Raw genomic sequence first — 26,401 nt, forward strand, 5'->3', positions numbered from 1 at the left:
CCAGATAAATATGGAACTTGGGTTCCCAATCTGCCTGTCTACCTCTTGCGTGGGGGTGCTGCCCTCTGCTGGTGGATTATTCCATGAGCAAGGCTCCTGGCCCAGCCCTGAAATTGACCCTGTTTCCCGAAAAGTTTCAGTTTAGATGAATCGGCATGTTCACAAAAAACTCCCAACCAGCGCTAGTCAGGGTATATGTGTGTGTCAAGGGGGAATGGGTGTATGCCTGTGTGTATGAGTGTATCTCCGGGTACAGGTTGTATGGAGCCCGTATATGTTTTGGGTGTTTTAACAAAACCATGTCTAATCTCTACAGAGCCCACCAAGCCTCCTCTGTGATGTCCAAGCAGGTCAAATAGAGGCAGGGGAGTTCATTGGCTTGGAAGTTTGACCTGTGTCCTCTCATGTGTTGTTCCCCTGCCCATCGTCCGTGGATCGTGCCCTGCTGGGCTCTGCTTAACGAAGAATGCGAACTCTGGCTCGTGGTCCTGGTGCCTCCGTCAGACCCTGACACTAACCGGCATCTCTAATGGAGCTGGTGGCATGGCAGAAAACGTCTCTCCATTAAACCCAGCAACAAACGCTCTCGGAGATCAGATCTTGGGCAAGCCCAGGCTGAGTCTGAGCCATCAGCAGGTGTGCAGGAGGCGGCGAGGGGCGGGGAACGAGACTGGCCCTTGAGGCAGAAGGATTAGCTTCAAACGCTCCCCAGATGCAACACGCCTCTTCCCTTTGACAGCAATTACCTGCTCAGCAGCTGGTGCTGAGTCCCTCTGGGGCGCTGGTCCATGGCCGTCCTCACCTGGCCCTCCTCAACGCCGGGGACCCCGGCCCGCTCTCTCGGGCCCCTGTCCTGACAAGCGAGTGGTGCAGCTTGGGGATGGTGTGAGCCCGGCGCTCGCCCTGGTGCTGGTTGGTTTTTTGCTGGCGTGGAGGCACCCCGGAGCGGGACGGTGGGCACCATGAAGAAGATGTTCTCCTGTTCCACCTCGCAGGTTGCGGTGAGTGAGCCTCGCCGAGATCTTCCCCTTGTGCTGAGCTGGCCGGCGAGGTGGGGGATCTGAGCCGAGTGGAGGGGGTAAGGCCCTAAGAAAGGGACATTACCATGTGCTACAGAAGAGCCCTGTCCTGCAGTAGTCTATGGGAGGAGTGCCCCCATACGAATAGCCCTTTACCTACGTTGCCCTCCTTGGCAATAGCCCCGTACGATGCATATGCTATTTTACAGGTTCTCCAAGTGACCATCGCACCCCCCAGGTGTTAAGGGTTCTGCCCCCCGTGCTGTCCCCATGTTGCTAAGCAAGCAGGGGTGCTCAGCTTGCTGGGAAGAGGGGGCTCTCAGGGTGGCCAAAGACCGACAGCCCCTGCGCTAGTCTCTGACCGTAGCCCCGTGCCACCGTATGGGATGGAAAGAGTGCTGTGCTCTGGCCTCACCAGCAGTCCCTTACGGAGCTAGCCCTTGGGGACAGCATTTCACAGCCCTGCCCTTCTGCCCCTGGACTGCAGGGTGAGGGTCCTACAGGCTGGAGCTGACTCTGCGGCCCGTGTTTGGGAGTGGGGGTGATGGGAGAGGCAGGACAGTCCAACGGTCAGAGCGCTAGCTCGGAACTTCGGAGGTCCCACTTCAATTCGCAGCTCTGTTCCAGACCCCTGGTGTGACCTTGGCCAGCATCTGAGGGTTCAGAGCAGCCAGCTGGGCTGGTGCCCCCAAAATCAAGGGCTCAGAGCCGCTGGTGAGGCCCTTGGAGCCTGTCACCCTTTGCTAGGGGGCCACTGGGAAGCGGATCAAACCAGAAATCTCTCTGCACGGAGTCTCTCTCCTTTTGTTCACTGTCGCCCCCAAGCCTCGGCCCCTCCTGCCCATGGGGTGAATGCCATGCAGTTCCCAGCCTGTCTTCGCTCTGCATTGCATGCAGCGATCTGGATTTGGCAACGGGAGCCCAGGGAGGCAGCATCCGGGCCTGACAAACCGGAATGGCGGAGTGGGTTAATTACTCAGTCAGCCAGGGGCTGTTGCATGTCCAGGGTGTTCCCGGGCTTGGTACAGAAGCCAGGGGCCAGCGCCCAGGGGAGTGGGGATGTGCAGCTGTAAAGATCCCGTTGAGGACTCAGTGGTCTCTGCCTCCCACCCTCGGGAGAAGTTACCCTAGAACCTTTGCCTTGTGGCTCCTGTACCCAGCAGTGCAATGAGGGACTGCAGGGTCCACGGGGGATCTCCAGTCACTTGCCTGTTAATAAGTATTGGGTGCTGCACATCTGTATCAGGGACAGATGTGTTGGCCCTATGGTCCCATCTCTTTAATATGCTCCATAGTAGCGAATAACCAATTATAAGCATTTCCTTTTATATCATCCTGAAGGATCCCAAACTTCTTTGCAGATAGGTATAATGTAATGACACCCCTCCACACTATGCACATGCCTGCCCTTTGCTGGTTGGAATTGGAACTGTGTGTCATGGGCCCTATACTGCCAAAAACTTAAGGGATATTATCCTTCACCTAAAGTGGTAGGGGGATGCTCCTGGGAGCGGGAGGATCTGCGTTCTATCCCTGCTGTTGCTGTGAAGATCCATGTGGCCAAGGATTTTTTACAGTTAATTAGTGTAGGCCCAATTTACCAAATGCCATGTTAATAGAAGGTTGGTGATAATAATTTGCATGTCTATGGTATTGTTCATCGGAGAACCTCAAAATTCTCTACAACCACTCATTAGTTGTAGGGGGTAGGGAAGCATTATTGTCTTCATTTTCCAGAGAGGGAAACTGAGGAACACAGAAGTGAAGGGATGAGTAAGTGGATGTGGTAGGCATGGAACCCAGGAGTCCTGATGTCCAATGTTATGCACTAAAAAAGTCACAACCAGACAGTCCTGCTCTGACCATTAGGCCACGCGTCTTTCAAGAGCTGGGAATGGAACCCAGGAGTCCTGTTCCCACTCTAACCATTGGATCACACTCCCTCCAAGGTATGGAACCACTAGACTGCACTCATGTGCCCAGGAAAACAAACAAACAATTGCTTGGCTTCTCTTGACTGTCGAGAGACAAGGTGGGAAAGGTAATATCTTTTACCTTGTCTTGCTAATATCCTGGGACCCACAGGGCTACAATTACATTGCATGCAAGAAACAAACAGAGCAGGCAACTAGATCCCATTCCCCGCTCGTACACTCTGACCAGGCATCCCACCACGTGGTTATTTTCCCACTGCAGCCCTCGTCTAGGACACAGGGTAATTAGGATATGAGCAATCATGGGGTGTGTAGTCCTTGTGTAATAATACACACACACACACGCTCAGGGTGTATAGGTGGGTGTGGAATGTTAATCACCAGCTACCCAACGCTCAGGTTCTGCGGGTTCATTAATACGCCATGCTTGTGCAATGATTAGGGCGTAAAGACCCAGGGGTCATGCCCGGCTCTGCCACAGCTGCCCTATGTGACTTGGGCAAGTCATTCAGTCAATTCAGCTGACCTGATTCTACAGTTGCCATTGCCCTTCCCTGTCATTAGGATATCCGGCAGCTTTCCTGATTAAGCATGTCTCGAATAAGAAACATGACATTTAGCCATAGGGGCCAGCTATTATCACTAGGGCCCTACCCAGTTCATGGTCCGTTTTGGTCAATTTCACAGTCATAGGAATTTAAAAATCATAAATGTCATGATTTCGGATATTTAAATCTGAAATGTCGGGGTGTTGTCATTGTAGGGGTCCTGACCCAAAAGGCTATTGTGTGTGTGTGTGTGTGTGTGGGCAGGGGGCGGAGATTACAGATTGTTGTTGTAGGGGTGTCACGATATTGCCACCCTTCTTTCTGCCCTGCGGCTGGTGGCGGCTCTGCCTTCAGGGCTGGGTTCCCGGCCAGCAGTCGCTGCTCTCCGACCACCCAATTCTGAAAGCAGCCCAGAAGTAAGGGTGGCAATACCATGACCCCCCCTACAATAACCTTGCAACTCCCCCATGATCCCCTTTTGGGTCAGAACCCCCAGTTTTGCCCCCCATGAAATCTGTATAGTGTAAGATAAAAGTACACAAAAGACCCGATTTCACGGGGGAGACCAGATTTCACTGTCCGTGACGCATTTTTCATGGCCGTGAATTCGGTAGGTCCCTAATTATCACTAATAAACCCCTAGGGAATGGCAGTCATGATGACAAGCATGCAGCTATAAATAGACAACTGGAGATCCTTAGCTGAAAGGTGGTGTGTAAAGGCACCATGTTTTCTTTGTGCATCACACGCTCAGGAATTATAGCTAGTGACTTGAAAGCTAATGAACCTGTCAGTCTCCTCTGCATTATTAGCTCCCTTTGGGAGAGCAGGAAACTGAGGCACAAAGGAAGAGATGGGTTGTCCCAGGTTAGAGGGCTTGGCTTTTGTAGAAACTGGCCTGGGCACTCCTCACATATCTGTGGTTTGCTCTAGATTAATCCCTAAGGAAAGCCACAGATGGTTGGGCGAGTGTCCGGACGAGCCTTCACAAGCTTGGTGACGCCCTCGAGTTACTTTGCAATCAACTCACTGGAGGTAAAAACTCCCGTGTAGACATACTCAGTGAGTAGGTGATAACAGTGGGTTTAGAACTTGGGCCACCTTGCTCCCAATCCTCCGTTTAGGCCGTACTGCCTTTGCTCAGCCATTCTGCACGCAGAGGTGGTGTGGGCTGCCCAGGCATGTAGAGTGAATCCCTGGCAGACATGGGATTAGAACTCAGGACTCCTGGCTCCAAGACCTGTGCTTAGCCCGCGGGAGCCCTGGCTCTGTTTGGCCATGCTGCCCCCTCTAGCTGCGGTGCATCCTCCAGCCCTGCCCACTCTCACTTTCTCCGTGACGCTCTCTTCGAATCAGGTCGAGAGCTGGAACAAACACGACCAGAAGCTTTTCGAAGCCGTCGAGAAGGGGGATGTGGGCAGAGTTTCCGTCCTGGCTTCCAGAAAGACAGCGAGACCCACCAAGCTCAACGCCCTGGGCCAATCTGCGTACGTAAGTTTTCCTGTCCTCTTCCCTCCTGCTAACCCAGCTGGTTTTCTGTTTCTAACCCTACCGCAAAGGCTGGTGCTCAGGCATAGCTGCTGGGCAGTTAATTCCCACCAAGCCAGGACAAAGCCCAGCTCCCTTCCAGTCACATCTTCCTACCAATTGAATGTCACTTTAAGATCGGGACATAGGATTTGCTTCATGCACCAGATCATAACACTGGCCCATCGGGCCAAACATCCCTCCCACCCCCATCTTCCTATTCCAGCACAGCCCATTGGCCAATCCAGTCCAGCATCCCCACCTCCTGGCATAGCACACCTGCCCGTTGACAAGTAGGGTGGTCTTGTGGCCAAGGCATTGGGTTGGGACTCAGGAGACGTAGCTCTGCCATTGACCTTGGGCAAGTCACGGCTGCTCTCTGTGCCTCAGTTTCCCTACCTGTAAAATGGGAAAAACAATCCTTTCTCTCACCCTTTTTCTGTCTGGTCTATTTAGAGTCTAAGCTCTTCAGGGCAGGGACTCTTGCTCTGTGTCTGTACAGCACTTAGCAAATTGGGGCCCTGATCTCAGCTGGGGCCTCAAGTTGCTTCTGGATTTTAAAAAGAGGAAGAATAACTAGAGCATGAGGTCTGGTTTCCCTCCCTCCTACTGTTCCAGAGCAAAGCTTTGATCTCATCTAGCCAGCTGTCTCCAGTCCAGACCATTGGTCCAGCTATTCCTGCATCCTGCTCCTAACAGAGATGCGTTGAAGGCTGGGGGGTGGGAAATGAAATCCCCATAACGCATCTGGCTAATTGTGCAATGCAGCACATGGTAGCAGACCGTTCCTTCCTGAGCCTCTGATGCCCTGAAGTACAGGATATGACTGTCCCTATCTTACAGCACGTGCCCACAGATTAACCTGAGCAATGCGCTGCAGAACCAGATGGCCCTGCCGGTTGTGCAGCTGGTGCTGGTTAAGAGCGCATCAAATGATGAGCAGCATTATTATGAGTAACCCCTTCACCTACCAAAGGCTGCATAGACATGACTTAGTTAGTACATGGTGACATATGTACTAACTAGATCTAGGAATGGTTTCAGAGCAGCCGTGTTAGTCTGTATTCGCAAAAAGAAAAGGAGGACTTGTGGCACCTTAGAGACTAACCAATTTATTTGAGCATAAGCTTTCGTGAGCTACAGCTCACTTCATCGGATGCATTCAGTGGAAAATACATTGGGGAGAATTATATACACAGAGAACATGAAACAATGGGTGTTACCATACACACTGTGAGGAGAGTGATCACTTAAGATGAGCTAATACCAGCAGGAGAGTGAGGGTGTGGGGAAGAAAATCTTTTGTAGTGGTAATCAGGGTGGGCCATTTCCAGCAGTTGACAAGAATGTCTGAGGAAAAGTGGTGGTGGTGGGGGAATAAACATGGGGAAATAGTTTTACTTTGTGTAATGACCCATCCACTCCCAGTCTCTATTTAAGCCTAAGTTAATTGTATCCAGTTTGCAAATTAATTCCAATTCAGCAGTCTCTCGTTGGAGTCTGTCTTTGAAGTCTTTTTGTTGTAATATTGCGACTTTTAGGTCTGTAATCGAGTGACCAGAGAGATTGAAGAGTTCTCCGACTGGTTTATGAATGTTATAATTCTTGACCTCTGATTTGTGTCCATTTATTCTTTTATGTAGAGAGTGTCCAGTTTGAACAACGTACATGGCAGAGGGGCATTGCTGGCACATGATGGCATATATCACATTGGTAGATGTGCAGGTGAACGACCCTCTGATAGTGTGGCTGATGTGATTAGGCCCTGTGATGGTGTCCCCTGAATAGATATGCGGACACAGTTGGCAACAGGCTTTGTTGCAAGGACAGGTTCCTGGGTTAGTGGTTCTGTGATATGGTGTGTGGTTGCTGGTGAGTATTTGCTTCAGGTTGGGGGGCTGTCTGTAAGCAAGGACTGGCCTGTCTCCCAAGATCTGTGAGAGTGATGGGTCATCCTTCAGGATAGGTTGTAGATCCTTGATGATACGTTGGAGAGGTTTTAGTTGGGGGCTGAAGGTGATGGCTAGCGACGTTCTGTTATTATCTTTGTTGGGCCTGTCCTGTAGTAGGTGACTTCTGGGTACTCTTCTGGCTCTGTCAATCTGTTTCTTCACTTCAGCAGGTGGGTATTGTAGTTGTAAGAACGCTTGATAGAGATCTTGTAGGTGTTTATCTCTGTCTGAGGGGTTGCAGCAAATGCGGTTGTATCGTACAGCTTGGCTGTAGACAATGGATCGTGTGGTGTGATCTGGGTGAAAGCGGGAGGCATGTAGGTAGAAATAGTGATCAGTAGGTTTCCGGTATAGGGTGGTGTTTATGTGACCCTCACTTATGAGCACCGTAGTGTCCAGGAAGTGGACCTCTTGTGTGGACTGGTCCAGGCTGAGGTTGATGGTGGGATGGAAATTGTTGAAATCATGGTGGAATTCCTCAAGGGCTTCTTTTCCATGGGTCCAGATGACAAAGATGTCATCAATATAGTGCAAGTAGAGTAGGGGCATTAGATCTAGGAATAGAACCAAGGAGTCCTGGCACCTCATTCCCTGCTCCGACCACTTGCTTACGCTCCCCTTCCAGAGCTAAGAATAGTACCCAGAGACCTGGCTCTTCATTCCTGGTCTAATCAAAGTAGTTCATGCTCCCCTGCCAGGAATAGAAACTAGGCATCCTGTTCCCGGCTCTAACCAACTAGATCCCACCCCCTTCCTGGAGCTAGGAATAGAATCCAGGAGTCCTGGCTGCCTTATCTCTGCTCTAGCCATTAGACACATCAGGGATTCTCCCATGGTCCTCTCCAGGAAGCAAGCTGGAGTTATTCTCTGACAATGGCTTTAGGGTGGAAAGTTCACTGCCCTCCAAGAATACAGGTCACTTGGTGAGTTTCACGCCGGGCCTGCAATGAGTCTTGGCTCTTCGCCTCTTTTCAGGTTCCATCTGGCAGCTTCCAAAGGGCTCACCGAGTGCCTGACCATCCTGCTGTCTCATGGGGCCGAAGTCAATGAGAAGAATGATGACGGTACGTGTAGGGTTTTCCCTGGCTTGGCAGAGGAGCAGAGAGTGCAGGACTGGCCTGGACCGATGCTCCATCTAGGCTAATAGCCATCCTGCCCTCTGGCAGGCCAACTCAGATCACTGGCCCCTCCAATCCAGCATCACGTCTCCTGCCCGGCCCATACAGATAAATAGTCCAGGTAGGCTAGTCCCAGCTCCTGCCCAGCGGTCCATGGGGTGCTTGGTCCAGAGCTGACTGAAATCAGTGACTTCAGTGGGCTTTGGGCCCAGCCCCTTGGCTGGTATCCCACCTTCTGCCTCACTGGAACACATCAATGGGCCATCTAGCCCTGGGGTCCTGGTTCCGGACTAAGTGCTACTGCAAAACAGATAATAACAAGAGGACATTAACTCTTGCCATGCTGGAACAGACCAGCGGTTGGTCTTATCACATTTCCTGCATACTGTCAGCCCAGATTAGCTAAATTGTCTCCCTCTCTTCGTGTGAAAATTAGTAGCCCTTGTCCTTGCTCTGGTTTGTGTCACCATAGTCGCTGCTCCTGTCCTTGGCCATATTCTGTCGGAATGGCTTTTCCGTTGCTGAGACGCCCGCTCACCCAGCTGGAATGCAGGTGCCTTCTCAGGGCCTGATCGAAAGCCTGGGGGAGTCGTCTTTCCATGGCCTCCAATGGCCACAGGAGTCACCGAGTTTAAGGCCAGAAGGACCATTAGATCATCTTGTCTGTCCTCCTGCGTATCACAGGCCACCAGCACCACCCAGCACTGCACACCCAGCACAGCATCTGAAATGAGACCAAAGTTAATGAGACCAGGCTGTTCTGTGCCACAGGCAGAGAACAGGAGGCCCCGGGGTCCCTGCAGTGGCAGGGAACTGATGAAGTGAGGTACACCCAGATAATTCTGGCACCCACACACTGCAAAGGAGGCAACCTCCATGCCCCATGGTCCCTGCCGATCTGAGCCGGGGGGATAATTCCTTCCCCACCCCACCTATGATAACCAGTGAGACCCTGAGCAGGTGAGCCAGCCCCAGCCAGCCACATGCCTGGTGCCACCGCAGACCCTGGCACTGCCCCTAGGCATGTCCCGAACCTGCCCCCCACAATCAGGATCCCTGGACTCATCTCAGGGCTCAACATGCAGCCGGCATGTTGAGCCCTGAGATGAATCTAGGGGCTGATTGGCTTCCCCCTCCCCGGGAGAGGTTACGCTATTTTCACCCCTGCTCCACGCACCCACAGCGAGCCACAGACCCCCCCAGCTCCGGGTGGGGCTCAGCTCTCTGTTCCCGAGACGTGATGCTCTCCCTTTGCTCTTCTCCCCAGGCAGCACGGCGTTGCACCTCGCCACCATCGCCTGCCAGCCTCAGTGCGTGAAGGTTCTTCTGCAGGTAAAGATGACAAATGCCCCTCCCTGCCCTCCTGCTCCGGGCTGGGCACAGGGGTGTTCCCGGCGGGGGTCTCAAGCCATCAGTTGGACAGCCACAGGATCCGTCTGATTTCCATACAGACTCGCTTCACTTTCACTGACAGGGTCTGTAGGACGCAGCAGCGGGGTCTGCTGGTTGGATCAGGGGCCAGGACCTCTTGGGTTCTCCTTTAAGAAAAGATGGGCTATCTGGTCTATGGGTCTAGTGGTTAGAGCGGGGGGGACTGGGAATCAGGACGCCTGGGTTCTAGAGGGGGGGGGAAAATGGAGGGTCCCCTTCAGAGCCCGGCATGCACAGGTGCAATTTCTACTCTCCATTACCCCACTATTGATCCGGAGTAACCCCAGATGTAGAGGGAGCTGGTCTGCATTTCCTCCAGCAAAACCAGAAATCAGAAACTAGGCCCCAGACTCCTCCTGGCTCTGTGGGTGGCATCCCATGAGGCTACCATGCCCTAACCCAGCCCAGCAGTGGCTGTGCCCCGTCTCCTGGCATTTGAGCTGCTCTGGGGCTCATCATTTCCCTCCTGCATGGTAAGGTGTGGCTGGGGAGTTTCAGTCTAGAGGTGACAGGGTAGAAATGGGCAAGACAGAAATGAAACAGGCGTTGTCTCTTAGCTCAGGGCAGTGAGCAAATTCCTGCTTGATGACTTACTGTGTTGGCTGTTTGGCCTGTAAGCAGCCAGCAAAACCCCTCGAGATGAACTGATACCTTGGGATCCTCTGAGAGAAGGCGCTGGGGAGACGGCACAGTTGTTCCTGAATTAAGCCGTTGGCTGCCTGGATAATTAGCCCCACTTTACCACTGGGGAAGCGGAGGCTCAGACAGGTGGGGGTTGGCTCGCCCGAAGTTCTGCAGTGAGTCAGTGCTGGAGATGGGGAAACTAGATCTCCTGTCTTCCCAGATCTGTGCTGGGCAGCACTGTGGGGCCTCCATTGTGCTCTGGGCTGTACAAACACAGTCAAAGACTGTCCCGACCCCAATGAATTGAGAGTCTAAACAAAGCCAGAGGAATGGTCATTAACCCCATTTTACAGATGGGGAAACTGAGGCATACATATATATATATATATATATATAAGTGACTTGCCTCAAGGTCACACAGGGAGTCCATGGCGGCCTTGGGGCTAGAAGCTAGGTGTCTGGAGTCCCATGCCAGTGCCTTAGCCACTTAATTGAGGGGCATCATCTGTCCTGGATACCTGGAAGCCCTGCTTGGCTCACCCCAAAGTGAGGGTTCCTGCTGTCCCATGTCAGCTGGGCCAGGTCTTGCTCTGGAGCAGGAGGTGGGTCCGCGGCTCTGTGCTCTAGCCGCCCCCTGGGCCATTGGCGAAGGGGAGGTGGCCATTCTCTTGTGCTGCCCTCACAGCCACATTTGTTCCTCGTAGCACGGCGCCAATGAGGACTGCGTGGATGGTGAGAACCGCACCCCCCTACATTGGGCCGGTGAGTGAGTCCCTGGAGGTGCAGGCTGAGTCGGACGAGGGGAAAGGCTGAGTGCGTCAGGGCAGATCTTCTAATGGGGCTGAGGGGTGAGGGGCTTGGAGCTGGGCTGATCAGCAAGGGGAGGCTGAGTCTGGGCTCCTGAAGACAGCCGGAGGGGGCTGAGACCTGGCTGGGGCCCTGTCTCCCAGCAGGGAGATCTGACGAGTTCCCTCCCATCACGATCGTCTTCTTGTTGCCGTGCTAGAGAGACAGACACGAGGCAGGTCTCCCATGGGCATCCCTAGAGTCTTCTCTCTCTAGACCTCACCATCCTCGCATGTGTCTGTCTGTCTATTGCCGTGCAAACCTGCCTGTTTGTCCTATCTACCTGCTTGTCTTTCTATCCCCTGATGTACCTCTGTCCACCTCTCGCTCCATCCCCAGACATGTGTCTGTCTGTCCAGCCCCCTTCAATCCGTCTGTCTGTCCAACCGTAGGGATGGGATGCTGACAATGCGCAGTGCCGTGCATGTCCACTGGGCATCGCCATTGATCACGTGACAGCCAGCCAGGGGTCATATGGACCTTGCAAGGGCTGATTTGAGTGTGGGCAAAATAGACCAGTCCCTACAAGCCGCCTGAGTCCCCGGGTTATTGCCCTGCAGAGATAGCGGGTGGGGAACCAGACTGCAGGAGCTGGATCAGGGCAGTGGATTGTGTTCCAGCCATTCCCCCCAACACTCACCTTCAAGGAGAGGACCCCAGCGATCGGAGACGGAACAAACCTAGAGTGCCCGGTCCCATCTAGTCTCTAGTCTACCTTTTTGGCCAATGCTGCCTGGCTTGCCCAGTCTAGCTGTAAATATCCCCTGGGAGAGGATGGCGGGGAGAGGATGTCCTAACAGATCTCTCCCCGCCACCCCCTCCTGCGGGTTTAAACCCATGTGGAGAAATGACCTTGCTTGGGTCTCACCTTATTTGAAGAACCGCCCTGTGCAGAGAGCAAGGCCCCAGCTTCAGGCGGTCTCGAGTGACGAAGGTCAGACTGAAGACTCCTTCCCTCACTGGCCCTTGAGAGAGGGCGTACCTGGGGCGCTGGGCAGCCGGGGCTGATAGGCATATGGTTCCCCCCTCCATGTGGCAGCAGCTGGGTGTGTCCTTCGAGCACTGACCGCTCCTTTTTCTCCTGCCCTGCAGCCTCCTCGGGGTGTGCGTCCAGCGTCTTGCTCCTGTGTGACCAGGAGGCCTTCCTGGATGTCACCGATAACGTGAGTGTAAAACCCGCTTCGGGACAGGGCTTGGTTGAACGACTCTCACGAGGGGTGAAACTCGCTCCCCATGCGGAGGGCACAGGCTAGGGGCTACGTAACCTTTGTAAGGGTTCGGGGAGCCAGCTCCCGGCTGCTGAGTGCTGGGAAGCCGCGCCGGCTTTGGGTGGGGCTCCACGCAGCCTGCCACGCTAACCGCCTCTGCCGTTCCTTCCAGAACGGACGCACGCCCCTGATGATAGCGGCCATGGGGAACCACCCGGCCATCTGCTGCCAGCTGCTCCAGAGAGGGGCCAGCGGCAACCTCACCGACAAGGACCAGAAGTGAGTCTTGCCTGGGCTCTGAGAATAAAAACAGCACTAGCACCAGGGGCATTGTGGGGGGTTTCCCCTGGGAAATGGGGGTGGGGGGGGGAGCAGCAGTTGCCCAGGGGCATTATGGACATTCTCACCAGGGAATGGGGGGGCAGTTGCCCAGGGGCATTATGGACATTCTCATCAGGGAATGGGGGGAGGGCAGTTGCCCAGGGGCATTATGGGCATTCTTGTCTCATTATGGGACGTCATCTACCCACTGTCCCCAGGTTTCACGAGGTGACCCCCAAGGCCTTTCAGAATTTCCCAGAAGCCTCTGCTTCTGGGAGCTGCTGTGGGTCCATGGGACAGCTGGCTCAGGGGAACTAGCCTGTTGTTACAGGAGTCCCCTAAAATTTCTCAGCCTGGCTTGGGGGCCGGGACCAGCCGAGATGGGGGTCATGGCTGGGAGTCAGGCGCTTGCAGCCAGCCTGCCCTTCCTGTATTACTACCTGGGGAGGGGTCGGGGCCAGACAACAAGGGGCAGCCCCTGGTTGGAGGGCCTTGTACAGGAAAGGTTAAGAACTGCTGCCCTAAATGGGAGCTGCTCCAGTGAGCCAGAGCAGAGAGACCCATCTGAGGGGGAGCCACCCACAGATTATCCAGGTGGCCTGGCTGCAAGGGGTGCCCTTGGGGCTCCCCAGAACTGACCCTGACACCCCCTCACGTCCCCCCCCTCCAGGACTGCTCTGATCCTGGCCTGTGAGAGCTCCAGTGTGGAGTCAGCCAAGCTGCTGGTAAGCAGTGGGGCGGACCTCAGCGTGGTGGACAGGACGGGCCACGACGCCCTCCACTATGCCCTGCAGTCCCAGAGCCGCCCACTGAGGAGGCTGCTGCACAGTGCCCTGAAGAAGAGGAATAGAAGAGGTGAGGGGAAGGGGCTGCCAGTTTGGGGGTCAGGAAGGGATTGCGGGCCCGGGGGGGGGTCACCTTCCTCTGCAGCATGTGGCACGGGCCCCTTGCTGGTTTGAACTAGAGTAACTGGCAGATCCTCTATCACTTGAAGGTTTTACATCAAGATCAGACAAGGCCAGTAACACAGCCAGAGGTCAGGGGCCTGTTGCAGGCGCAGGTGGGCGAGGTTCTGTGGCCTGTGATGGGCAGGAGGATCTACAGGATCACAACGGTCCCTTCCAGCTGAACGTCTAGGAGTGGCTGAGCGATCCAAAATGCAAGGCTGGCACAACTATCAAAGATTAATGCAAGAAGCATGCTGAGTGCGGGACACATTTCCCACCCCGGAGGATGCTTCTAAAGGGCTTGGGGGACCCTCTGCTGCGAGCCATTGGTAACATGGCCGCTATTAGTTATTAGGTCGCATTTCCCTTCATTCCAAGTTGCAGAAATGCCTGAGAAAGCAGCAAAAACTGTTACCCCCCCCCAACTTTTCCCTTTGTGCCTCTAATTGGCTCGTTTGGTTGGACTACACCCAGCCTCGCTCGGGCAGGATATTGATTTTTTGTTGGTTTTTTTTTTTTTTTTAATGTGTGTTTGTTTAGTTCATTTGCAAGGAGGTCTCCAGCCTCTGGCAGCTTCTCCAGATGGTTTTGATTTCTAAAAGCAATAATCGGGCTTGGCGGGAGTTGGCGAAATGTAATATCCAGGGGACCCTTGTCTTCCTCGTTCTGCTTGCTAGGCTTTGGTTTCCATGGCGACTGCCTGGTGGATGGGGGACCAGAGCCAGAGCCAAAAAATAAACTGCCGGAAGATTTCCAAAAGAATCTCAGCAAGTTTTGTTGAGGATAATGAGAAAGCTTTGCATTTAGGGAGAAAATTCAGCCTTGTGGTGAACTCACAGGACTGGGAATCAGGAGATCTGGCTCTGCTACTGGGTGATGCTGGGCAAGTCACATCCCCTCTCGGTGCCTCAGTTTACCCAATGGTGATGTCCATTGTTTTAAAGCAGTGGTCTGGAAGTTGGAACCCCCAGGTTCTAGTTCTACCTCTGGGGAGGAGTATTGCCTGGTAGTTAGGGCAGAGGACTGGCAGTCAGGACTCCTGGGTTTTGCAGCTAGCTCTAGGACAGGAGTGTGCTCCCACGGTTGAAGTTGGGAGTCAGGACTCCTAGGTTCTATTTTTGGTTCGGCTACAAATTCGCTGTGAGACCTTGGCCGAGTCACAGCTGTTGTCACTGGTCAGATGGGGACGACCCATTACCCACCTCACTTGCTGAATTCCTGCTTGTGAGGAGCTGGGAGATCCAGAAGGCAGGGGCTGCCCAGGGGCAAAGCAACTCTCCACTCTGCGCTACAGAGAGTTTGAAAATTTCATTCAGTGTTTTTATTTTCCCTCTGGCAGAGTATGGATCCAGCTGTCAAACAAGCACCAATGCACAGGTGAGGAGACCCCTTTTGGGGCCAGCCAGAGAAAGACTGGAGGTGTGTCGAAGCTTCTTGGGTGTGTTACTCAGTGATAAACTCTGCAACCCCTGGTTACACATGGAGGGTCGGGTGGGGGGGGGAGTTGGAATGGATCAGGGCGGCTGAGAAGCCTCAGCCCTGATGATGCTGCTGTTACGAGGCCTGAAACCGAGGGCTTGATTCCCCAGCGCCGTCCCCTAGCAGCATCTGTGACCCCAATGCAAAATGGGTGCACAAAACTGCTCTTCTCATCTGCTTGCGTTTTCTGCACTGGTGTAAACGATGGTGCAAGGGGCAGAACTGGGCCTTTTCCCCACCAATTTGGTTCACATAGAATGCCAGCAAAAGCAGTGATTTGCAGTCCCTACCAGCCGAGGAGCAGATTAGAACTGGCGACCTAAGGTCTATTGGGAAGGGAAAAGGCTCCACCTCCTAGTACCCATCCCCTTGGAGAGCGTCTGGCTGACTTTTGTCCTTGTTATGTATAGGACAGTAGCACCTAAAGGTCCTCAATGTGCTGGGTGCTGCACGTACCTAGAGGGCAGGGGGTTCCAAATTTTTGCTGGCATGACTCCATTTTAATGAAGTCTTTCCTGCCAGGGCCCTGGGCAATGGGGGGGGATGCCATTTTGAAGCGCAAAATGGCGTCTTCCGTGACGTGCAACCTCGCACCCACCGTGCGTGTGAGGTCACGGTGTGCCTCTCCAATAAGCTCATCTGTTCTGTTGGGTTCTGTGGTGGTTCCAGGTGACCGCCGAGCCACCGGAGCGCAGCGGCAGCAGCATAAACTTGCAGAGCGAGGGAGGCAGAGACGCCGAGGAGGACGAAGAGGACCTCGACGCCGAGGAGTGGAGGTGTCGGTATGAAGACGAGCAGACGAAGGTCCTGCAGCTGGAAGAGCAGCTGGTGAGGAAGGCGAAGGAGTGTGATGCCCTGGCGGAGGGGTGCAAGGTGATGAAGGAGAGGATCTGGGACCAGGTGCAGGAGATAAGCCAGCTGTTGCCGGAGAGGGCAGATGAGGGCAGGCGGGTGCTGAGCCGCCGGTACAGCCGGGACACCACAGAAGAGGACTATTACCTGAACCTTTTGGCTGAGCAAGTGCAAGAGTTGAAGAAGAGACAGCAAGAGGCAGGAGGCCAGAACGTAGCAGTGAAGGAAGACTGGATACAGTGGCCGGGGGAGGAGGAAGAGGAGGAGAAGAGACGCCATCAGGAGGAGTTGATGCGGCTCCAGGCCGAAGTGGCCACGGCCCTGGAGGAGAAGGAGAGCGCGGCAAAGAGGGTGGTGGAGCTCGAAGGCCATCTGGAGAACATGAGGGCGGTGATCGCTGTCTACGAGGCCAAGAAGCGGGCCCAGGATGAGGCGCTGGAGCAGCTGCAGGCTCGTGTCGCTGAGCTCGACGGCGACAACCAACGGCTGCGCGGGCTGCTGGGAAAGCAGCAGGGAGAAAGGCAGAAGGCGGGAAGGCAGGAGGTGGATCCGAGAGGGCCCAGAGTCGCTCTCTGCACTGAGCTAGGCCAATTCCTGTCATGGATGAGGGAGGGGGCTGCCAGAGCACAGGAGGAGAAGGCTGCGGTCCTTGCCGAAAACAAGGATCTGAAGAGGGAGGCAGAGGAGACCCTCAGAGGCAAACTTCACCTCGAGGCGGTGCCATCGGAAGCCATCAGGAAGAGCGTGGCCTCTTGGGAGAAGATGGTGGTGGGCTTAGAACATGCTCTGGCCAAGATGGATGAGGCCAACTTCAGCCTCCTGGAGAAAGCCAGGCCTCTTCAGGAAGCCATCTCGGCCCCTCAGAGCAAGCAGGAGTCAGGGGTCTTAGTAAACGGCATGGTGGCTTCCCAGCTCCAGGAGCTGAGAAATGGCCTGGAGCAGCGTGAGGAAGAGAATAACGTCTTCAGAGATGAGGCAGAGTCCCCACTGAGGCAACCTCAATCCCTGGAGGAGCTGGAGAAGGGCAGGATGGAAAAGAACCAGATCCAAGATGGCCCCCATGGGCAACCCAGACCTAGGCTGAGGAACGATTCTGTGGAAACGAAGGGCCAGGCCAGGAGGAGAAGCTCTGACCTAGAGAAAGAGCTGTCGGACCTCAGACAGAACAATGGCAGCCTCATGAACGAGCTGGCCCAGCTGGGCCAGGAGAGGGAGAAGCTGCAGGATGAGCTCCAGCGTCTCTGGCAGCACCAGAAGGAAGGGTCCCCCCGAGGAGAGGCGCAGGGCCTGGTGGAGGAGCTGAGGCAGAGAGTGGCCGCCTTGTCCCAGGAGCTCTCAGCCGAGAAGGAAGAGACCAAGAAGCTGAGGCTAAGGCTAGAGACCCAGAAGAGGGAGATGGTGGTGCTGAGGGACAGCTTCCTCAAGCAGATGATGGGAGAGGCCAACAGCATGGGAAGCCAGAGCCTAAGCACCTGCATCTTGGAGGAGCTGCACTGGAAACTGGACAACCTGGTGAAGAAGCACAACGAGGCCCTGCAGCTGGTGTCGGAGATAGAAGAGGAGAGCCAGGTGCTCGGGGGCAACCAGGCTCCCGCCATGCAGAGCGAGGCTATTGACACCTCCGTGGGGGGTGAGAAAAGCCCTCAAAGCAACAGTGTCCAGGCCCTTGGTCAGGAAGCGTCCGAGACCTTGGAGATCGTGGGAGGAGAGCTGGTGCTTGAGCCCTGGCGATGGGTGAATGAGCTGGAGAGAGATCTGTGGGAGCTGAAGGAGGAGCTCGAGGCAGCTCAGGCCACCCTGGGAGGTGAAAGCCATGATGTGACCAAGCTGAAGCAGATGCTCGACCGACTGCCCATGAAGGTGGCAGAGCTGTGCTCGGAGGAGGAGGAGACCCTGCGGATGCACGAGAAGGCCTGGAGCTCCCTGGCACTCCGGACTCAGGCTCTGGAAGAGGAGCTGCGAGCCCTTCAGGAGAAGCACGAGGAGGTGAGGGGGAAGTGCGCCCAGCGAGAGGAGGCCCTGGCTGCAGAGAAGCATAAGAACAAGGACCTGCTGGCCAAGGTGGCGGAGCAGGAGAAGGAAATAGGAGAGCTGAGGGGGAAGTCGGAGCAGCTGGAGAGAACCATCCAGAAGCTGAACAAGAAGGTGGAGGAGCTCTCCAGGACCTGCCAGGACAAAGAAGGGAAGGTAAGGCCACAGAGACGTCTGGAGCTGGCCAGAGGCCTATTAATGTAGGGCCGGACACAGCACCCACTGAACCAACAGAAAGACTCCCGTTGATTTTGATGGTGGCTGAGATCTTCAGCTGGTATAAATCAGGGTAGTTTCATTGTCTTCAATGGAGCTATGCTGACTTACACCAGCCTATAGATGTAAGAGGAAGGGACTGAAGGTGATGGTGTCTCCACATACTCCAAAGCTGCCTTCTCAGCAGGATCACCTGCTTCCCTGGCACGACATCCCACAGCAAGTCCCTGGACTTGCATGTCCAGCTTCCGTGGGGCTTACAGCTGATGCTCCCAGGGCAGAAATCAGCCTTGCGATGCTGTTGGTTGAGATTTTCAAAGGGGGGTTTGGACACCCAACGTGCCTGAATCTCCTAGTCGGCTTTGAGGGTCTCACGCCATGGTCCTTTCAATGTTCTCCAGCTCTGGAAGCAATGCTCAGGGTCTGACTGTTAACTCACACTGGAACATTGTCCTGTGACCAGGGGGTTTCACCCTCATTGAAAATACCAAGGGCCTGATTTTCAGGTGCCCTGCAGTGTAAAAGATAGTACAACTGAGAATCAGGCCCTGCAGTGTTCTGCAGTATTGGCCCAAGGCACTAGAAGTGGAGAAGACGGGGGGTCACGAGCTGGTATGTAGAGATGCCCAGAACATGCTCAAGTTTTCATTGATCCTACCAGCCCCAGGAACAATCCGGCACCATAGCTAATAACTATTTATCTGAATAGAGCCCTCTTATTACAAGCCTTAGCAATTTGGATCATCCCTGTAAATTTTACGGGATTTTCAGCAGAAACTGGCCTGAGACTCACCAACCCCATTTCACACAGGAGCTTCTGACTCGCCACCCTATGGGAACAGCTGTCAGTCATTCCCGAACCAGGCTGGATTCAGAGCCCATGATTAGTGTCTATCCCAGCCCTAGTTCCCTGAATCACCCATTAAAAAGCAACGAGGGCCAGGAGCACAGTGTCAGGAGCTACAGATGAAAAGGGTTGGGGGTCAGAAACTGGCATCTCCCATGAAATGGAAAATTCTGTAAAACATTCAATTTGGAAGCATCGGGTTGTTTTGTTTCAATAATGTCAGAACGTTTCATTTCAGTCGGATAAAGATATTTCATTTTGGCTATCAGTTTGATCCACGTTGGTTTGACTTTCATATTAGATGAAAATATGATTGGATCAGATCAAATACGTATCGTACCTAAATATAGGATATTCATTTTCATAGTTTCATCTAAGAGAAAAGTCTACATGAAATGAATTGACACACACCTCGAAATGAAATGTCTTTACAGAAACTACATGTTTGTTCTGTTGTGCTAACGTCAAAAGTCAAAATGATTCGGATTGACTTTTTTCCCCCTAGAAAACCGTCTTCGAAATTGACGCGTTCCTGCAAACGTTTCAGTTTTGACAATGCTGCATTTTCCAACAGCAAACTGTTTCGCTGAAATATTTTTGACCAGATCTAGTTGGGCAGCGGTTAGTTGCAACATCCTCGGGGCCAAGTCCCCAGTGAGTGTAAATTGGCCTAGCAGCTTTGATGTAGAGGGAAGAAAACTGATTTACGCCCGCAGAGGAGATGGCTGTATGGAACCCAATGTGCCACAGGACTTTATTCTCTGTCATTGAACTGTAGATTAAAAAGTTGCTGAAGGAGACGGAGAAGCTTTCAGCAGAGATCCTGGCCCTCCGCAGTGAGAGTGCTCGTCTCCGGCTGCAGTTAGAGGTGAGTCGCATGTCGCCCTGCTGCTATAGGAATGCTCTGAACACACGGTGTCTGCTCGCCAGGCCAGGTGATTGTGGGCGTTTTTACAGTGGGAGGTGCCGGTTCACCTGGGCTGTGCAACCTACTAATACCCAGCACAATAGTCATTCAGATTGCAAGGTTCATCCATCCGGATTGCATTCAGGGTGCTATTTATAGGTCTGAGAGGCAGCGTGATTAGTGGATAGCTGCTCTGAACTGGGACTCAGGTGACCTGGCTCCGCCACTGACCACCTATGCGACCTGGAGCAAGTCCCTCTCTGTGCCTCAGTTTCCCCTCTCACCCTTTGTCTATTTCATTTGTAAGCAGTTGGAGGTAGGGACTTTTTCTTACCCTGTGCACATGCAGCTTCCGGCATAATGGGTCTCTGATCTCTTCTGGGGTGCTACCATAATAGAAATACAAACACCTGCTGGCAGATTGAAACTCACCAGCACGGTATATTTTTGTTTTCCCAGGTTAAGGAAAAAAATCACCAGGAGATTGTTACTATCTACAGAACCCATCTGCTCAATGCAGCCCAGGTACAAACCTCAGACAGTCTGGGTTGGTGCTAAGGCTTGTGTGGCTTCAGGTAGATTTCAATAAATTTCTGCTCCTACTGGTTCCCATAACCATTAGGTGATTCTCCACAGAAGCTTAAAAGGTTCTCACTGAACTCTACAAGATAACTGGCTTGAGTGCTTTAGACTCGTAGCACGGAGGAGGTACTGTGGGCTGGAACAGCGGGGCCTGGGAGTCAGGATGCCTGAGATTTAATCTCAGCTCTCGGAGGGGAGTGGTGGCTGGTGGTTAGACGAGGGGGAACTGGTAGTCAACCCCAGCTCTGGAAGTGAGGGGAGTGGTTGGAGGGGAGTGGTTAGTGGTTAGAGCACTGGATTGGGAGTCCTGAGTCCTATTTCTGGCTCCAGCATCCGGAGCAACCCAACCCGCATGGCGGATCACAGTGCACGGGGCTGATCGGGAGGTGCCTCGCACAGTCAAGGGGCTAGATTTCCCCAAGCTTATGCCAGGGTGCAGGGTCTCCAGCACTGCACAGCCACGGGTGGGGAAGTTGTAGCCCTGCAAGCCACAGCTGTCTCTCTGCTGGGGGAGAAAGCGGGCTGCCTGAAAGTGGGCAGCACTGGGCGTGGATGGGGCAGAGCCAGGGGCCGTGCAGATCTGACAGATCCTGGCAGCAGAGGCTCTGCCTGACAGGCCCTTATGGATGGATGCTGGAGCAGAAAGGAAAACTGCTTTCCCCCGGCAGAGCTTGTGAGGCAGTGGCTGAAGCACGCACTGGCCCTCCACAAGGGGGTGCTGTGGTGCAGAATGGCAAGCCCAGTGCTGGTGGCGGGGGGTGGGGGGGAGGGCTGCTGGCACGTGTCTCAAGCCAGACTGTGGACCCCTGTATGTTTGGGGTCCACAAGAGAACAACACGCTGATAGGGGATGGGGTTTCTTCCGGCTCAGGGGTTCATGGATGAAGAAGTTCACTCAATGCTGCTCCGAATCCTGAGGGCGAAAGAGGAATGAGCTTTGCCCTCCGCTTCCCGGGAACTAGGATCTTTCTTCTTTGCAAGTGAGTGTGGCTGTCCGTCTGTCTGCCTCTTTTCTTTTCCCCCTTTGCTTCAGAGAAGGCGCAGTTCTGCTTGGTCTCATTGAAGGTCCCCGTAAGGTCCCCATCACCGTAGCATCTGAGCTTCGGTTTTGGGTGCTGCTTTCATACAAACCATCCAGCTGAAAGACTTTAAGTAACAGCTGGGATGCTTAGTGATCACTCAGCAGGTCGGGTGCTGGCAAGAGATCTTCTGGCTGGGAAGCTCAGCCCTTAAAGGCACAGATCTCAGTACAACAACAGCACCCACCTCCCTACCTACCCCAGCCTTGGAGCTGGCAACATTCATGCAGCTCCAGGCCCTCTCCCCGTCACTGCTTCGGGGAGAGGGTGGTGATTGAAGATTATGGCAAGATACAAATCATTTGCAAATTAGCTCATTCAATCATCTGCGTTACAGGGTCACACATGGAGCTGTGCAAAACTTGGCAGCTCGGTGTCTGTGAATCCCTGATGGGGCGGTACCTTAAGGCCACCCCTCTCCCCAGCATGACCCTGCCCTGGGGATGAATCGGGGCTCTGGTCTCACTGATGGAGTGTTCGTGGGGGTCAATCCCAGCCTGTGTGTCAATGAACCTGGGTTGTGCCATAGATGTAGTGCTGCAAAAGGGCCACTAGATGGCGGGGTGGGGCTGTGCAGCTCAGCAGGGCATCTTGCTCGGTGGGACATGGTCTTTGAAGCCCCCCAGTATTTCTCAGGGTCAGGGCCGTATGGCCCCTTTCACAGCTGGAGACCCTGCTTCCAATCGCAGGTGAGGCTGGCTAAGCAGGAGCAGACGGAGCCAGAATGCCATAGATGACCAGGCCTGCAGAAAGGAAAGGGGTGGGGTGAAGCACAAACTAGCTGCTAGCACTGAACTGACCCCTTTGTAGGTGAGATGTAGATAGATGTCTGCTACTTCTGCCCCCTTCTGGATGGGCTCAGAACTGCTCATCTGTGTGTCATATAGCCTCTGCTGCTAATCGCTTGTGGAGATTCTCCTTTAGTTCAAGAGACAGGGGCTTTTGGAGCAGGAGGTTTCCAGGGATCTGAGATGGACAGGGGCGGACACATGCCACATGAGCTCTTCTAGAGCAGGTGCAGTCAGACAGAAAAGGGCCTGCAAGCTGCCTGAAGTATGAAGTGAACCTGACGCCTCCATTTGGTACAAACCATCCCATAAGACAAGGCTGGATCAAAGCTTCGTGATCTGTTTCTCTCTACTTACCTGGGCTCATTGCTGAGGTATCTCAGGCCTGGCCTCATCCCATGCCAGTGCTGAGCCCGGCACAGGGAGCGAGGGGGGAAGTTCTGTGCTTCCCTTATCCTGGAGCGACTTGAGGCATCCCTGAAATCTGCCTTAACTTGTGCTCAGCTGCAATAGCGTTGCACCAACTGAGGGGAGTGGCCAAGCCATGCCCCCTCCTAGCCCACTGCACTGCACCCGGGCTCCTACAGGGCCAGTGAACTCAGCCCTCTATGATGGGAGGTATTAGCCCAGAGGCTTTATGGCCCTTTTGCATCAGTGTAGCCAGCACAGAGGGGCCATAGCATGCAGATGGCTTCCTGCCCCCAGTGGGTCCCACAGCTGGATGTAGCTACCCCACTTGGGTCTGAGGGAAGAGACTGGGGAGGAGGTTTTCCTCCCATTACATGTGTGGCCCCTGGCTCGTTGCAGCGCCCTGATCAAGGGGCAATTCTCACCAGGGTGGCTGAGTCCACAGCCATGATGCAGGGCATGGGTTGAATCTCAGGAGCTCATGCCTGGGTATGTGGTGAGCCCTGGGTGGTGGGGGCAGGTGCTTGGGTACAACGTGGTAGAGAGCTGGAGAGGCACAAACCAAAGGCAGAGGTCTGGTTCTCAGTCACTCTCTTGCTGTGGCTGGGACAGGGATGGCTTTAAGTCCTCTTTCCACTTCCCATATAGTGGCGCTGTGCAGGGCCCTGTCTGTCCCCCAGTGTACATTAGAGCAGCCTCAGGGTTGCTCTAACTTACATGCTGTTTTCCATGGTCCCTGGGAGACAGAGAAGTAGCACAGTGCTTTCCAGCCACACCCCTGATCTGCCATACATCCCCCATATCTGCCATCTATGCCCAAGATCCACCATCTGCATAGAGCCCTTCTGCCAGCTCCAAAGTGACCCAGGAGGCCCCACACAGGGTGGATTCTCGGGGCTGTTTTTGCCCCTTCTAAGGCCCCTTTGAGCTGTCCAGAGCAGCACAACGTGTACAAGCAACGCAGCTCCTTCCTCTCTCTTGCTCTGCGGAAGGGTGGCGACTGCAGGGTAGTTTGTTTGGCATGAAATTGAGGCTCAGTGTCTCCCCCCTTTAAGCCCCCCCAGTAAAATCCCCACCGTGAACGTGATGCGGGTTGGACAGGCCGCAGAGACCGTCTGCAGCTGGAACAGACGCTGCGGCTGGCGGGCCAGCCACGCTGTTTGTGTGCCGTTTGGCACATCTGCTCTCGGGTTGAAAGTTAAGCGTTTCCAGATGAGAACTGTGATTTCCCCAGGGGAAGGGGAAACGTCACCCGGGAGCGGAGCGGCTCAGGCCATCGCTCATCCTCCATGCAGTGGGAGAGGAGCAGTGGGGGCTGCAGCTCAGCGGGCTGCAGATGGGGATGATTTTTTTTTTTTTTTAAGTGACAGGACGGCTTGTATGCAGGTGTCTTCTCCTGTGGCTACATTGCCTCTGTTTAATCCCGTCGGCATGCTCAAGCTCAGAAAGGGCCAGCTTTTGTTTCCCCAGAAAAATCCAGGGTGTCCCAGTGAATAGTTTGGGTGGCTAAGTAGGGGACAGTTTCCCCTCTCAGGCCATACTGGCCCTAGTGTGGTGCAAGGGGATGACTCGTCAAACCAAGGTAAACGCCTAAGGTAGATGTGGTTAAACTGGTTTAAGTGCGTACACAGTAGGGGTTTGCACTAGTTAAATTACATATTTAAGTCAATCAGGCTCATAGATTTAAAGCAATCTAGTGCACCCTTTCCCGTATAGACAGGGCTTAGTCTCTACCAGCACGCAGGTAGCTCAGTGTGGTTTTGGCTGCAATTGACCTGGGTCCATGCAGAATGACCTGCCTGCAGAAGTGTGTCATTAAACTGAAATGTCCATTTGTTCCAAGGGCTGCAACATTTTCCAATGCTGGCTTCACTCCATTTAGGAATATTCCAGGTAACAGCAGGAGAAGACTGGAGGGCCGAGCCCACACCTTTCCAGCAGCAGGATAGCGCTCGAGGAACCAGCTTGACACATCATTGGGACCATGTCTGCCACCCCACCAAGCCAGAGACCCATCCACCAAGGATGTCAGCACAAGATGATCACCTCTGCAATAGCTTTGGTTGTTTTTCCCCCTCCCAACCCGCCTCTTCCCAGTCTCCACGTGCTGCTGGCTGAGCACTGGGGCTTTATTTCAAATAGCCCCAGAGATTTGAAATCATTTACCTTTGAAAGATGGGCCGCAGGTCAAGCGTATCTTGTTATAACAAACCCAGGTGCTGCAGCTGCTAGACACCATGACTCGATCAGCCTCTCGCACGCCTGGATACAGGACTAGAACCCAGGCCCTTTTTCACCACAGTCACCGTCCTCTACCACTTGAGCTAAAGGACAGCTCCCTTCCCTGCTTGTAGAGGTAGTTTCCTTATCTTCTTCAAGAGCACAGCTAGCTGAGAGCAACAGGAAAGCATGAACCAAGTAAATTCCACTTTAGCCTCCCTCACGCTGCAACTGCAGACTGACGAGGCAGCCAATTATGATCGTTTGTACTTTGGTAGCACCTAGGAGCCCCAGGCATGAAGAAGGACCCTGTGGTGCTAGGGGCTGTACAATCACACAACAAAATGATGGTCAGCCAGGGCTCCTTTTTCTGCCTCACCCATTCCACCACGGAGCTGTTTCTGTTCATCATGTGAGCAGCATAGCAGGGTTTGCCCTTCAGACCATGTGGCTGCAGGAGCGAATCAGGCTGAGTTGGCCATCGGATACGTTGCAGCAGTGCTGAACTCTCCAATTCAGAGGTGGGGTAGGGGCAACTAAGACGTCCATCCTAGTTCTTTGCTTCCTGCTGGATCCGGACACAGTCTGATCCTGCTTCCATTGAAGTAGGTGGCCAAAGTCCGATTGATTTCCAAGGCACAGGATAAGGTCTCTGAAAAGCAGACAGCTCCTTAGTGTGCCTCTCTTACATCAGAGGTTCTGGCTGGTTTTCTTTCCCCTTGCCTCGGTCCTGAGTCTGTTTGGCTGTGAGAAGAAAATGACCCTCTTCCAGATGTTCATTCTGGAAACAGGCTTTGGTGCAAGAACAGGTCATTGTGGCTATCTGAGAAGTGCTGGGAGGAGCAGAGCACCAGGGGGAATGAAAGCGCTGAGATCAGCAAACAGAAGGAAGAGCTTTGCTCTGAGCTAGGAGCTGAGATACTCTTGTGGGCCTACAACTTTATCACATGGTCTCAGCCTTGCCATGTAAATTACATGCGAAAAAGACACTAGCATAGGCAGTGTTGCCTAGTGGGTAGGGGACGCGACAGAAGACTTGGGTTCTAGTCTTGACCCTACTGCGTGGCCTTGGGCAAATCATGTTGCTGCTCTGTACCTCAGTTTCCCCTCCCAGCCTTTGTCTATTTAGATTGTAAGTTATTTGGGCGGGGATTGTTTCTTAAGGTGTGTTTGTAGAGTGCCCGCCCTCCTCTGGGCTGGGGCCCCTAGGTGCTGCTGTCATAGAAGTAACGAATGATCTATAAAATAAATAATAGAGCAAGATCCTCAGCTGGCGTAAATCTGAGTGGCAGCGTTGAAGTGAATAAGGCTAGGCTGAGGATGTGGCCCAATGGCCTTGTCTTTGTCATTCAGAAACCCATTAAATTGGAATTTTGGAAACTCTTATTTTCTTCTCTTCTTCTGATGCTGTTTGTTTGTTTATTTCCCCTGTGCTGCTGGGCTTCCATTCCACTTATCATCAATTTCTCTGTCAGGGTTTGTGTCAGGGTTTGGGGAGAAGAGAAAGGGTCTGGGGGA

The 26,401-nt window shown here is 53.8% G+C and overlaps 1 protein-coding gene across 1 annotated transcript; it reads left to right on the top strand.

The window, feature by feature from the left end:
- The first annotated feature begins 962 nt into the window (after positions 1 to 962).
- ANKRD35 (ankyrin repeat domain 35) lies at positions 963 to 26,208 on the top strand. The gene is made up of 15 exons (XM_075123005.1): positions 963 to 1,001; positions 4,858 to 4,988; positions 7,956 to 8,044; positions 9,366 to 9,430; positions 10,858 to 10,915; positions 12,092 to 12,162; positions 12,380 to 12,486; positions 13,199 to 13,383; positions 14,153 to 14,178; positions 14,565 to 14,852; positions 15,624 to 17,993; positions 19,679 to 19,768; positions 20,267 to 20,332; positions 21,260 to 21,368; positions 24,546 to 26,208. The coding sequence occupies exons 1-14, from the start codon at positions 963 to 965 to the stop codon at positions 21,320 to 21,322; spliced, it is 3,648 nt and encodes a 1,215-aa protein (XP_074979106.1). The 3' UTR covers positions 21,323 to 21,368; positions 24,546 to 26,208.
- The last annotated feature ends 193 nt before the right edge of the window (positions 26,209 to 26,401 follow it).

This window comes from Caretta caretta, chromosome 24 (genome assembly GCF_965140235.1).
Source record: "Caretta caretta isolate rCarCar2 chromosome 24, rCarCar1.hap1, whole genome shotgun sequence".
Classification (NCBI taxonomy): domain Eukaryota; kingdom Metazoa; phylum Chordata; order Testudines; family Cheloniidae; genus Caretta; species Caretta caretta.

What these genes read in the sequence shown, in the direction of transcription:
- ANKRD35 (XM_075123005.1), top strand. Translation starts at nt 963, where the DNA reads ATGAAGAAGATGTTCTCCTGTTCCACCTCGCAGGTTGCG. An exon ending in CACCCCCCTACATTGGGCCG is followed by an intron (nt 10,916 to 12,091) that starts GTGAGTGAGTCC and finishes CCTGCCCTGCAG; the next exon opens with CCTCCTCGGGGTGTGCGTCC. An exon ending in GAAGAAGAGGAATAGAAGAG is followed by an intron (nt 13,384 to 14,152) that starts GTGAGGGGAAGG and finishes TCTGCTTGCTAG; the next exon opens with GCTTTGGTTTCCATGGCGAC.